Source organism: Phyllostomus discolor, chromosome 3 (genome assembly GCF_004126475.2).
Source record: "Phyllostomus discolor isolate MPI-MPIP mPhyDis1 chromosome 3, mPhyDis1.pri.v3, whole genome shotgun sequence".
NCBI classification, from domain to species: domain Eukaryota; kingdom Metazoa; phylum Chordata; class Mammalia; order Chiroptera; family Phyllostomidae; genus Phyllostomus; species Phyllostomus discolor.
In genome coordinates, this window is record NC_040905.2 from 199,937,153 (window position 1) to 199,949,661 (window position 12,509).

At 48.6% G+C, this 12,509-nt stretch overlaps 1 protein-coding gene across 1 annotated transcript in view; it reads left to right on the forward strand.

Moving 5' to 3' along the window:
• The window catches only part of PAPPA (pappalysin 1), a 224,107-nt gene that overhangs the window by 142,794 nt on the left and 68,804 nt on the right, over positions 1-12,509 (forward strand). The window contains exon 11 of the mRNA XM_028529324.2: positions 11,762-11,875. Within this exon, the coding sequence (XP_028385125.1) occupies positions 11,762-11,875 (114 nt within the window). The remainder of the gene's footprint in view (positions 1-11,761; positions 11,876-12,509) is intronic.

Here is a 12,509-nt window from a genome sequence, read left to right on the forward strand (position 1 = left end):
TTTCCTGTTCCTGCTCTAGAAGCATCCTATCTCAGTATTCTGGTCTAGAACTAGAAGTGTTTCAGTGCTCAGCACACTTCTCTAGAACTGGCAGTGCCTGTGGGCTCTGAACTAAAAATCGCAACGCTTCAGGCTGGCAGCGCCTCAGGGTTTTCATGCAGTGCTGGCAGTATTTCCGGGTTCCGATCTAGAATTGAGTGAATCTTCTGATGGAAGCTGACAGCACCCTTCTGATCTGATCTGGAGTTGACATGGCTTTTCTATCCTGAGCTAGAATTCATAACATTCCATTCATTGCCTTCCATGTCAGTGTTAAAAAAAAAGAGATTTGGAACCCCAGAAAGTTAGCAATGTGTTAAAATGAAACAAAACAACGGGCTCAGCAATCTGCAGCAAGATTCCGCACCTCAGACTTGAGCCTCCATGCCTCTGCTCTTGACATCATCTTGGAAGCTGGGTTTGTCGTGGCTCATCTGTGTCCCTGTTTCCCCCTTCTCCTGCCTTTTTCTTTTTCTTCTAGCCCCTGCTCTCCACAGCCCACTTGACACTGAGACTCTATGTTTCAGACCTGGCCCTCAGGCACACGTTACCTAGGTAGCTCTTGCTCCCTGCCCCTCGAGCACAGAACCTACCTCGTTGTTCTATCAGTGTTTGCTCATAATCGTTGACCCTCCACCCGACCCCCTCTATACGTCTGGGAGCTCTTCAGGAGAAGGGATTTCTATCTTTCCTGCTTCTTCCCCTCTGGGATCCCTTTTCTCACGTAGACCATGGGGAATAAAGACTCTAACACATAGTGCTATGTAGATGTAAGTTGAATAACTGAATGCATGCATGCATGAATGAATAAGAGAAAAATTGGGGCTTTTCCTGGGAAAAATAATCTTGAGTCTTCCAAAAGCAAAGAGAAATCTCTGGAAGCCCCCTAACCTCAGCCTCTCGCCCCTCAAGAATTCTGAGGAGGCCTCACCACCCACTCCTCTAACCCCGTCAGCCTCTTACTGCTGGGGAAGGCACGTCTGCCGTGAAGTCACCCACAGACCATCTGGCTGGGGATCCCGTGTTCCTCTTCGGCTGCAGGAGATTACGTAAGCTGGACAGCAGCCTCCAGATGTTAGCAGTTTCTGCTCATTTTTTCCTCCCTTTTCAACAACAATAATAATAATTAAAACAAACACAGGCCTCATCCCCTGCCCGCACCCCTGAAATTACAAACAGGTGGGCCCAGATGCCCTTCCCTCTTCAAAGGCCTCCCCGTCTCTAAGCAGACCAACCGACCTCTGGCAAGGCCTGCCCCACCCTGAGCCAGAAAGCCAGGCCGGCTGCCCTGGGACTCGGGCCCCAAGCCCCAGAGAAGGAGCATGGCCGTGTCATGAGAAGTCCCCGCACTGGACTTTCCCTCTCTCCCTGCTCCCACCCCCAAAGCCTTGGCCTCCAACTTAAATGGTTGTATTTTGAAGAACTAGGTGGCTTAAGAGATTAGTAATGAGATCCCAAGTCTTTCACTGCTGGGTCAGGAGTTCAGAGGCGGGCCTGGGTGACTAGTGAATGGCATAATTACAGAGACTGGAGCAGGCCTGCGGAGGGCCCATGTGAAATGAGCCCTGCCAGGTCTTTCAAGGGAGGAGCTGTCAGCAGCACAAAAGCTGGCCGCCACATCCGACACTAATCACTCTCCCTTGTTAGAGGATTTACTAGCTGGAGCAGCCCGAGCCCCCCGCCTAGCGCCTCCTCAAAACAGGTCTCTGGGTCTCCTCTCTGGAAGATGGGGAGACATTGCTGACCGCATGGGGTGGAGTTGTGGGAACTAACATTTCATACGGTGTAAGTTGGTGACCAGCGCCATTATTGTAATGATTGCCACCACTGCTACGGTGATTATTTCTTCCCCTCTCCTGGCCTCAGTTTCCCCATCTGGAATCGGGTAATAGGAAATCTCCCCTTCACAGAGAGTTCATGGAGGAGAAAGCAGCTGGGTGCTCATCATCATCGCCAACACTGTCACTATGCTCATTATGATCACTGTTTACCCTGTGTGGGCCTCAGTTTCCTCCCCTGTAGAAGGGCAGACAGACTTGGAGTAACACAGGCAGGCGGCAGACCCCGGTTTGAGCACTCCCGACAGCTTTGGCACGCCCTTCCCCCCACCACCTCACAAGAGTGTGAGGATCTGCCCTTGGCACACAGTTGCTGGTCATCGCTGCTGGTTGAAATGATGGCACAGAAAACATGGGTTTGCCCCCTATCGTGGATGCTCTGTCAGGCCTCTTGCATTGGCTTTTCCCTCTGAAGAGGGTTGGGATGTCGGTTTCTATCCCCTAGAAATCCAGACCCTTTGTCTGTGAAATTAAGTAATTGTACGGGCAGTCCCCAAGAATCAATTCTGTGATTCCAAATCCTCTCTCTTCTAAGAAGTTGTTTCTCCTCCTGTACAAATGCTCATATGCTGTGGAACAGTGATGTCTGTAATGATTCCTTTGCTCCGTTCCCTTTGAAAGCCTAGGCTTTTTCTGCGTGGTTGTTTGATCAGGCCAAGAGCAGTGCACCCCAGATCACAGGATTCCAGACCTGTGGGAAGGTACAGGCCTGGAGGATGTTAGACCCCTTAGGAGGGTAAAAGTGTGTTAGAGACAGACCCCAGAGGGAAATGAGGTGCTAATCATCCCAGAGCTGAGCTCCAAGACTGGAGGGCATCGGATGCCAAGTTATCTTATCTGGAAGTGTCTCCTGGGTAGAGGCCCTGAGGTCTGCTGCTATTTCCCGGACTCTGGCTGGGAGGAAGGAGGCATTCTCTTCTCCACACACATGGGGCCCTATGAGCAGGAAATGCTTCTTGACTTGATTGTCAGTGCCTGCCAAATAATAAATCCTGAAATTGAAAGAAAGGCAATCCACTCCTCCCCCACCCCTCCCTCTATCTCTTTAAGGCAGGCATCAAAGGGGAAAGCTGCTCTGGAGGCCTGGGGAAAGTGGTCATTGTTTCTAATGGTCGGTGTCAGAAAGAAAGCCTGACGTCTGTCCCTGTCTCTGTCTCCCTCTGTCTCCTTCTCTTCTCTTTCTCTTCATTGTGATCAAGTGTGTAAAAAGGACATTGGAGAAGGGGACGGAAGGTATGTGTGTTGTGTGTGTGTGTGTTGTGTTCTGTATTTTTAAGTCCCCAGTTGCCCTCTAAGTTTTCTAGGTTCAAGGAGGTCAACTTGGAATAAGGGGCATAGGAAAGAGGTCGGGGTGGGGGGAGAAGGACCCAGGTGGGAGAGGACTCCGGCCCTCCGCAGCCTGTTGGAGAGGCTTGGAACCTGGAAGCGGAGCATTTGGGTCGCATGTGTTCATTCGTGCATTGTTTGAGATAAGGCACCTGAAGTACTTGTAAGAAAGCCTAATCTACAGCAAAGGACCAATAACGTGATTGTTATTGTTGTTAGTTCATTTTTTTTACTCAGCTAATATTTGCTCAGTGCCTACTTTAGGCCTTCCTCTGCTGTTAGCACTGAAGATGTAACAAGCAAGATCCCATTCTTTTTTGCAGTGAGCTAACGGCCAAGTTCAAGAATTGCAAATAGGCTCACTTCCTGGGCCAGCCCTGACTAATCATGAGCAGCTCACGGTAGCCTTTTGTTGAGATGGATTCAGAGGCCTACACTCCTAGGAAGAGTATGCACTGTTTAATTAATGATATCTCTGCTGGGCAAGAGATGGGGGTGTGGCAGCGCCAAGGCCACATGTCCTTGAAGCTTGTGCACAGAGACAGGTGGACATACGAGAGACCCCAACACAAGCACATTGCACAAAGGGTATGACCAAGGAAGTCCAGCCATGCGATGGGAAGGCAATGGATTTTGGAGTCAGACCACTTGGCTTTGACTCCTAAGCTCTGGGGGAACTACCAATGCCTCCCAAACCTCAGAGTCCTTATCTCTAATGTGGGGACAAAAATATTTACTCCTCAGGGTGATTACGAGGACCAGATGAGGTCCTCTATGGGAAGCACCCTTACTGGTAGGCCATCTTGAAGACTCGGTGCCCTTCCGTTCCCCTACGGGAGCACCGAGGAAGGAGCAGCGTGTTCTGGCTTGACGAAGGTGGCTTTATTTCACCTGGGCCACTCTACATGCCTCTCTCCCACGGCTCTTTACAGCCAGGGTCTGCTGGCTGCCTTCTAGCAGGCTTTCCCTCCTGCAGTCGTCAGGCCCAGCAGCTCTGCCCCTCTTGCAGCCTTGCAGTCCTTGGGAAAATAACTTGGCATTGGACCTGCAAGCCGGAGGTTAAAATGCAGCCTAAGTAGAAATATTGGGAAACACTGCCTGGTGCGTGTGTGCGCGCGTGCCTGCACAGCGCGTTTATGTGTATTGTTACTGTCAGCATGAACCCCCACACTCACCCCTCCCTGTTCCCTTTCCTCTTTTTTCCTTTGAGGCCCATACCCGAGTCCCTTTGGGTTGAAAGAGGAAATTGGAGAGGATGGGCTAGAGGTTTGACAAGCACTTCCTCCCTCCTGTGATTGACAAAAGGGCATGTAAATCTGTAAAAGCGAAATTCAATAGAAACCTCATGGCATCTCCCCTGTGTGGGAAAATACCAGAACTCCCGCGTCCCTGTTCTCCCTCCATCTCCCCGCCTTTGTGTACGTCGTGTGTGGGTGGAAGATAAACTGGATTTAAAAAACCCTTTGAAAGCAAGACATCGTTAACTCCTCTAATTGAAAGCAGTCTTCAGCAAAGGAGGGGGTTTGGAGGCGGGTGCTGGATGTAGTGGCTGGCGGTGCATGGAGTGGACAAGAGTCTCCAAGTCCTGGGGATCCAGAGGCCCCTCCTGCTGGCATCCTGGGCACCCCCAGGCACCTCCAGACACCCTGGCCCATCCTGGAGGAGCTTTCAGCTTATCTTGAAGATGGTCTCTCCTCTCTGGGCTCTATCCCCGTCTATCTATCAGATTCTTTGGCTGGAGTCACGTCTCTGAGGACTCGCCCAGCTCAAACATCCAGTGCTCTTGGAGCTCTGGGGTGGATATTCCAGCTCTTTTGCAGCACATATAAGAAGAAGGGGGGAAAAAAACAAAAACAAAACAGGAAATCCATGGCTGGAATGGATGCAGTCAGCATTTGCTACGCCTCCAGGTGTCTCAGACAGAAAAGGTGGCTGTGAAATTAGCCTCCCACCTCAGAGTATCGGAGGCCTAGGACCTACAAGTCAACACAGAGGCCAACAGCAGGATCACACTCCATGGCAGAGTCAACCCTTTCTCCAGTGCAGTCACTGGGAGAGGCTAGAAACCAAACGCTGACAGACAGCCAGAACTGAAAAGCCCTTGGGAGATTCATCTCACTCTCTCCTCTACAGGTGGGAAGGCTAAGGGTCAGGAGTCAGTGACCCAGTCAGTTCTGGGAGGCAGATCCCTGGCCTGGCCCTCCAGGGCTCTTGTGACCACACCACCCTGCCTGGGGAAGACCTATAAGGGCCTGCTTTAGTCTGGTGAAGCTACTTCTGCTCAGGAGCCTAGGAGATGGCAACAAGGGGAAATCCCAAGTCCATCCTCCATAACAGCCCTGGGAGATATGGAGGCAGGCCCTTGAGTTTGTACTTGGATTTGAATCCTGGTTCTACTATTTAGCTGTGTGACCTTAGGCAAATGACCTTATCCAATACAAAGTGGGAATCACGATAGTACCTACCTCACAGCGTTGTTGTGAGGACTGCATGACCAAGTGCATATAGAGTCCTTCACTCAGGGGTCAGCTAGACTCAACACGTGCTGCTGCCGCTCTGCTGTTGTTCCTCCTGTTCACTGAGCACCTGCTGTGTTCCCTGTGCTGGGCGATCTGCTAGGATTTATTGGAAGACAAACAAAATGCGGTTCTCACCTTGGAAGTCTTCAGAGTTGAAAGGGACAAGACTGGGCTCTAAACAGCCATACTCCAACTTGACAAGTGCTGGAACTGATGTATATATAGAAAGAACTATGTGGACACGTAAGAGAGAGTAGTTAATTCTGCCTGGGGGTGAGCAAAGGCTTTTAGGGGAGGAGGGATATTTGCAACTGGCTTTGAAGTGGTACAATGTTTCACAAAATGGTCAGCCCCGAGCAGTGGAGGGGCACTGGGGGGTGCAGGGGGAAGTCGGGGCATACCCATCGGGGTGGCAGAGTCTGTGGCATGTAGAAGAGTGGTCCAGTGAGAAGGGAGCACCGCTGTGTGCATACCTGGACACCTGCGTGCTGCTCGTGCAGGGAAAACAGCTGGCAGCGAAGGCAGGGACGTGCTGAAACAGCTGTGTCTAGGAAACTGCCCATCCTGTGGTCCAGGGGAAGCCATGGAGGGAGTGATAAGTAGTAGCAGGGTGATGGGATTAGTTTTTTTACTTTGGGAAGTTGCTTATTATGTGTGGAATGACTGGTGGCCCACAGAGTGGTAATTGGTGCTCTCTTCTCCATCAGAAGAAGCGGAGGTTTTGACCAAGGCAAGCAACAACTGTGGTACTTGGTGATGGAGTCCACAGAATGGGAAATCATAGGGATCAAGTTTCATGCACGGCTGGATACATGACCTTGAGAGAGTTATTTTAAGCCTCTGTGCCTCATTTCCTCATCATAGAAATGGGATGATGCTTTCAACCTCACAGAGTGATCATGAGGATTAAGTGATACTGGGATCAATCGTGCTCCTTGGTGGACACGATTACTGTGGGTGCCCTTAGGTAGCCGGGGCACTTAGAGATTATTTAATACAAGTACTGAATTTCACAGCTGGGAAAATTGGTGTGCAGCTAATAAGTGACACAGCCAGAGGTGACCCGGGCCTTCTCTTTCCCATGGGTGGTCATTGAAGTAAGCAGGCGTCTCTGAAGATGATGGAGGGCCTAAGGGAGGTGCTCAAGATAAGAGGCCTCCTTCAAGGCCAAGGGGGGAGGTGTTGCTCGCCCCTTGGCTCCCACAGGAGCTGAGATGGAGATAAGAGGCACTGACCTGCGCAGCCTCCATTGAAGACCTAGGGCTGAGTTTCTTGGAGACGAGAGAGGCCTGGGCACCAGACTCCTTGTCTGCTGTTCATGCCATGAATTCTTGGGGGAAGAGGGAGGACTCTCACTGGAGATGGTTCTATCAAGCCAAGGTAGGGTTGACAGGGTGCAGAACGGAGGTGAGGAAGGGGCATCGAATGTTGTGTTTTCATAACAATGTTGCCACTCACTTCCCGTGTGATACTGTGCAAAACACCTACCTCCCTTGACCACTAAAAGTGGAATCGTCCCAGGACAGAACCTGTTTTCAAGTTCCCAGAAAGAGCAGGAGAGAGTGCAGCCAGGTATCTTCCCCTGGCTGTTGGCAGGAATGGTTCAAAGGCAAACTGAGCTGTCTATAAATGAAGCTGAGTTCTGTCCGTGAAGTAATCAAGAAGATGCTAGGTAATCCCTCCTCCAAACCTGACGAGACCTAAGTGAGGGTGCTTGCCCCACCCAACCACACCCACTCTTTGCCTAGCAGCGTTACATCAGTGCCCCTTCCCCCTTCACAGATCGTGTATTTATTCATGTGTTCATTCAGTTAATGAAGATCGGTATCTTCATCACGGAAAATACTTGTTTTATTTCATTTTATTGTAATGAAACCTTTAACAAGAGATTTTTATCCTCTTAAGTTTAGAGTCTTGTCGACTATAGGTGCAATGTTGTACAGCAGATCTCTGGAACTTAATCAATTTGTTTAATTGAAACTTGATGCCCATTGATTAGCAGCTCCCTTTTTCCCCTCCCCCAACCCCTGGCCACTACCGGTCCATTCTTTGATTCTCTGAATTTGACTGTTTTAGATACCTCCTATAAGGGGAGTCGTGTAGTATTTGTCTTCTTGTGACTGCCTTGTTTTACTCAGTGTAACGTCCTCAAGGTGAATTTATATTGCCTTAGCAGCCAGAATTCCCTTCTTTCGAAGGCTGGGTAATATTCCCTTGCATGCATGTACCACATCTTGTTTATCAGCGTATCTGTTGATAGGCAATTATGTGTTCCCACCTCTTGGTGACTGTGAATGACACTGCAATGAACGTGGCAGTAGGGGATGCAGAAGGGTAGGGGATGGGAAACCTCCTCTTTATCTCTCTCGGAGAACCTGAAGCCTAGGGGCTTCAGATGTTTCTAGAACCCCCTTGATGTGTACCGTGAGACCGTGAGTAATGTAAAGGCAGGGATCAGATCTTGTTTATACCAGTGTGACAAAGAGGATACAAATGTTCGACCCCCAGCCGTGTCTGGGCCTGGGGGCCTGGGTGGAGCCCTTGGCACCACCAGCAAAGAGTGTGTGCCCAAGAGCAGAGAATCTAAGGGAAAGCGGAATGGCTCTACATGAGCGTTAAAAGAGGTGCGGATTGGGAGGGAGACAAGGTTGGGAGAGATTGGAAAGGTCACTGGAGCGAGTGGCACTGAAGAAACTGGAGAAAGGGAGACAATGAGTGGAGAGAAACTTGGGGTGCCGCTGGGGGGCCTTGAGACCGCATGCAGTGCGTGATGTAACTCTCCTGCTTGTTACTCCTCAGGCTGGTCAGTGTAATGTGCATTGCTCCATCATGCTTTATGGAGATGGGTTTGCTTTTTTGTAAGGTGCAGAAAGAGGGGTGGGTGAAAACCAAGCATCCCCATGGAATTAGTTACCTGGGGTTCACTCTTGCATCCTTCGTGAACAACCGTATGGCCATGGGCAAGGCTCTTTTTCTCCCAGGGCTTCAGAGCCCCTTGTGCCATGGACCTTCAAGAAGTGGCCACTGAGTGAACAAATTCATGCAAGGTCTATAAAAGCAGGAAGCTTGTAGTGTCTGCTCGCCTGCAGCCTCCTCCCACCTCCCCAGGAACTTAGATGGTTTTAAGATCAACTGGGGCTTTGGTCAAAGGTTCAGCTGGATTTGTTTGTTCCTCTCTGATCTGCTTGACTGTCCCTGGTCAGGATCCCAGCCAGCCTGAAGCAAACACAAAAACTAAATAGGAAAACAGGCGAAGACAATAACAGCAGCGTGTTCTTCTAAAGCCCTGTCTAGTGCTGATAGGGCTGATGAGATAAGGGGGAATTGTATTTAAGCAGTAAGAGGGCTTTTGTTCATGCTGGAGACTCCTCTGACCGAGAACACTTTAGATGCGGAGATGAGCCCCCCAGCCCACTCCAGCCCTGCAGAGATGTGCCCCTCCACGCTCTGCTGGGAGACAGGCAGCTAAGAACACTAGGGGAAAGAATTCCGCAAGGATACATGTCGAATTGCTGGCCTGGATTTCAAATGCCACAGATAGTTTATGCAAAGTCTTGCACTGTTGTAAAATGTAACACAATCCACTGGCAGATCTGCCGAAGCTCGGTCCCAGTTGTTTTTTAGAAAAATAAATAAACTTGAAAACATCTTCCAGCCCATAATGTGACTGTGTTTTACCCGTAGTCTCCTGGGTGTAAGTCTTCTAGAAATCTGCATAACTGAAGCCATCACCTAATTCCTGGCCAATGAGATGGTTGATTCTTGGGACCTTTCCTCTCCTTAAGAAGTTACCTGTGGCATTCAGGAAACCAATACTGTATTTCTGGGACCCACTGATGCCCCGGGGAGGTGGAGGGAGACTTTGGAAATGAACATATTTTAATGCTTTTCAATGTTTTTCAAGCAGTGAAGCTCTTTTCTTAGATTAAATTCACAAGGCAGCTCAATATCCAAACCAGACGATGCTCAGATGATGCTCTGGTTGAAACAGTGGAGCAGAAACTGAGCAGATTTTCCCCCATCCTGACCTCCAGGCTGACACCTCCAAGGAACCCTAGAAATTCATAAGTGATACCTTGAAAACCTATGATACAATCCAACATTCAAATGGGAAAGATGAACCCAAGGTCCAGACGGGTGAGATAACTAGTCCATAATTACACGTCAAGTTTTGAGAGAGCTTGGACCAGAAGCAGGCCTTCTGCCAAAGCCAGTCCACCAGTGCAGAATTCTTGGGTGACAATGTGTAATTCCCCAAAGCTGATAAGAGCAACTTTCTTCCTTTATTTGAGATTTCAAGAATAGATTGATGCAAATGTTAACATTAAAGGAAACTAGATGAAGGGCATGGGGAACTCCCAGTGTTATTTTTGTAAGTTTTCTGTAGGAAAAAAAGCTACTCTAAAACCAAAGGTTACTGCTTTAAGAAGCATTGATGCTTGCAGTTGTAGATTACAATGCAGTCCAGTATTTTATCTTGACTTTGGTTAGTGAATTTGATGTATAACTTTTCTACTCCATTTTCAATTCTTCTACTCTTATCTATATGAATCCTTGGGCATAGTCTTGCTCTGTGTGATTTTTTTTAAATAAATGACACTGAAATGTGCCTATCCACTTAGGCCTTGGTCTTTGTAATCCACCCAGTGTTATGCTTTTGCAGCCTCTCCACGTCGATGTGTATGAACTCACAATCGGGGCCTCCACTTTGTTTGGCCAGGACCCATACCACACCGATGTTAAATGTTGTTTGTGCCATCCCTGCATGTGAATCTCATTCAGTGCTCTCAAGTAATAAGTAATAGTCTTATAGGATCCCATCATGCAAATATGTTGTATTTTATGCATTTTTTTCCCTGACAGGTAAACGTATAAGCTATTTCTAATCTTTTGCTATTGTAGACACTTGAGCATCCTTGAGTACCTTGACCCTCTGTAGGTCAGCCTCTCGTCAGATGAGTGGACTGAGGCCTGCAGATGTGGAAGCACAGGCCCGCATCCGCAGGGAGGTGTTGCGAGAGGAGCCACGTTAGGACGCAGAGGGAAAGCACTAATGCGGGACGATCTCCTACTAACGGTCTGACCAATCACAAGAGCGACTCAGCTCTTCCTGTCCTTTTCCATCAGAGCCCGCTTCTGTTCTGCAATTACAGTTATGCATGCATATGTGATTGCTTGATGAAAATCCGCACGTGTTGTCTCTCTAAGCTCCTCACCATCTGTCCTGTCTACCATCTTATCTCACAGTGCTTGGCAAACAGCAGTTACTCAATAAATATTACTGGAACGAATGAATGAACCAGTGAATGAAAGGACATGTGAATACACACAAACCCCCTAAGTTTGAAGAATCCTACTTGTCTATATGTGCTTTGTGTTTCTTTTCACACCGCTGAGAGTATCATTGAGAATGAATATGTGTGTATGTGTTTGTGTATGTATGTTTACATGTATTTATAGGAAGTGGTGGAGCTGATTTTCTTTGGGGGAAGCCAATGCTCATACTATGATAATCTTGCTGTGTCATTCATGTGGCCCCAAAACAATTTACAAATTTATCCTAAAGTGGTCTACTTGGTACTCAAGAGTCTGTGAGGTCTAAACCCCCCACCTGCCTTTTCTGCCACTTTCCCCAAGGTCTAATACCAGGTAGCCTGTCACAACTTAACCCTTCTGGGTTTCTGCTTTCCTCCGAGCCTCTGCTCCTTCTGTTCCCTCTGCCTGCAAAGCCCTTCCCTTATCTCCACCCTATTCTTCCACACCCAACTCAAGTAACAACTTCTCTAAGATTTGTCCCCAAAAGACACACTATGTCAACTCTACCACCAAAACATGTTATCTGTTCTTTGTTTGACAGCATTGAGGATTTCCTCCTCTACGTGAGGTGTGGGCTCCTATAACAGACTCTTGTCTCTCCGTCCCCAGTTTCTCCCTGCAGTGCCAAGGACAAAATATGTAGATGGCAAAGGTTTATCAAACTGAATTTAATTCAGCCTCTGAGAGCCTCCACAACACTTGTTTTTCTTTATCTTTCCCCAGGTGTGTCGAACCAAGGTGATCGATCTCAGTGAGGGCATTTCCCAGCATGCCTGGTATCCTTGCACCTTCAGCTACCTATACTCCCAGCTGACTCAGACCACTTTCTGGCTCCGGGTAAGCCAAAGCTTTGAGAGCCTCAGAGTCTCCAGTGGCCCCCAGGAGGCACTGCCTCCCATGACCCTTTCTCAAGATGGCTTGTCCACCCACTGAGGGTGCTCACTATAAGGACAGGGAACAAAACATTTATTGGTGGGGATGCCTCCTGAAACGCAACCGCTTATTTGCTTGTGAAACACCCCCAGTCCTTCTTGTTTGGCTGGAGTTTGGATACCTGTTTCTGCCTGAAACCTCCTATTCATTGTTCAAGACCTTTTAAAATTGTCTTCTCTTCCCTGAAGTCTTTAGTGATTCCCCTAGAAAAAAATGACTGTTCTCTCGCTTCTAGTCCTGGTCATCCAGATGACATATTTGGTCATCTGTTGGATGACACCTGTCACATGGTATTACATAGTTGTCTATGAGCCCATCTTCCCTAGAAATGTGCATTGTACTAAATTTTGATTTGCATGCCACTGACCTACGTTGAACTTCATAGTCTGCAGTAATGCAAGGGCCATGCCTTATTGTGTCTTATTTAGCTTTGGCTCCTTGGTGTCTAGGACAGCAGTAGGCATGGAGAAGTGGCAAATGATAGCAGTACCCTTGTTTGTGGTTTTAGTATGGGCCAGACCCTTTACTCCCACTGTCT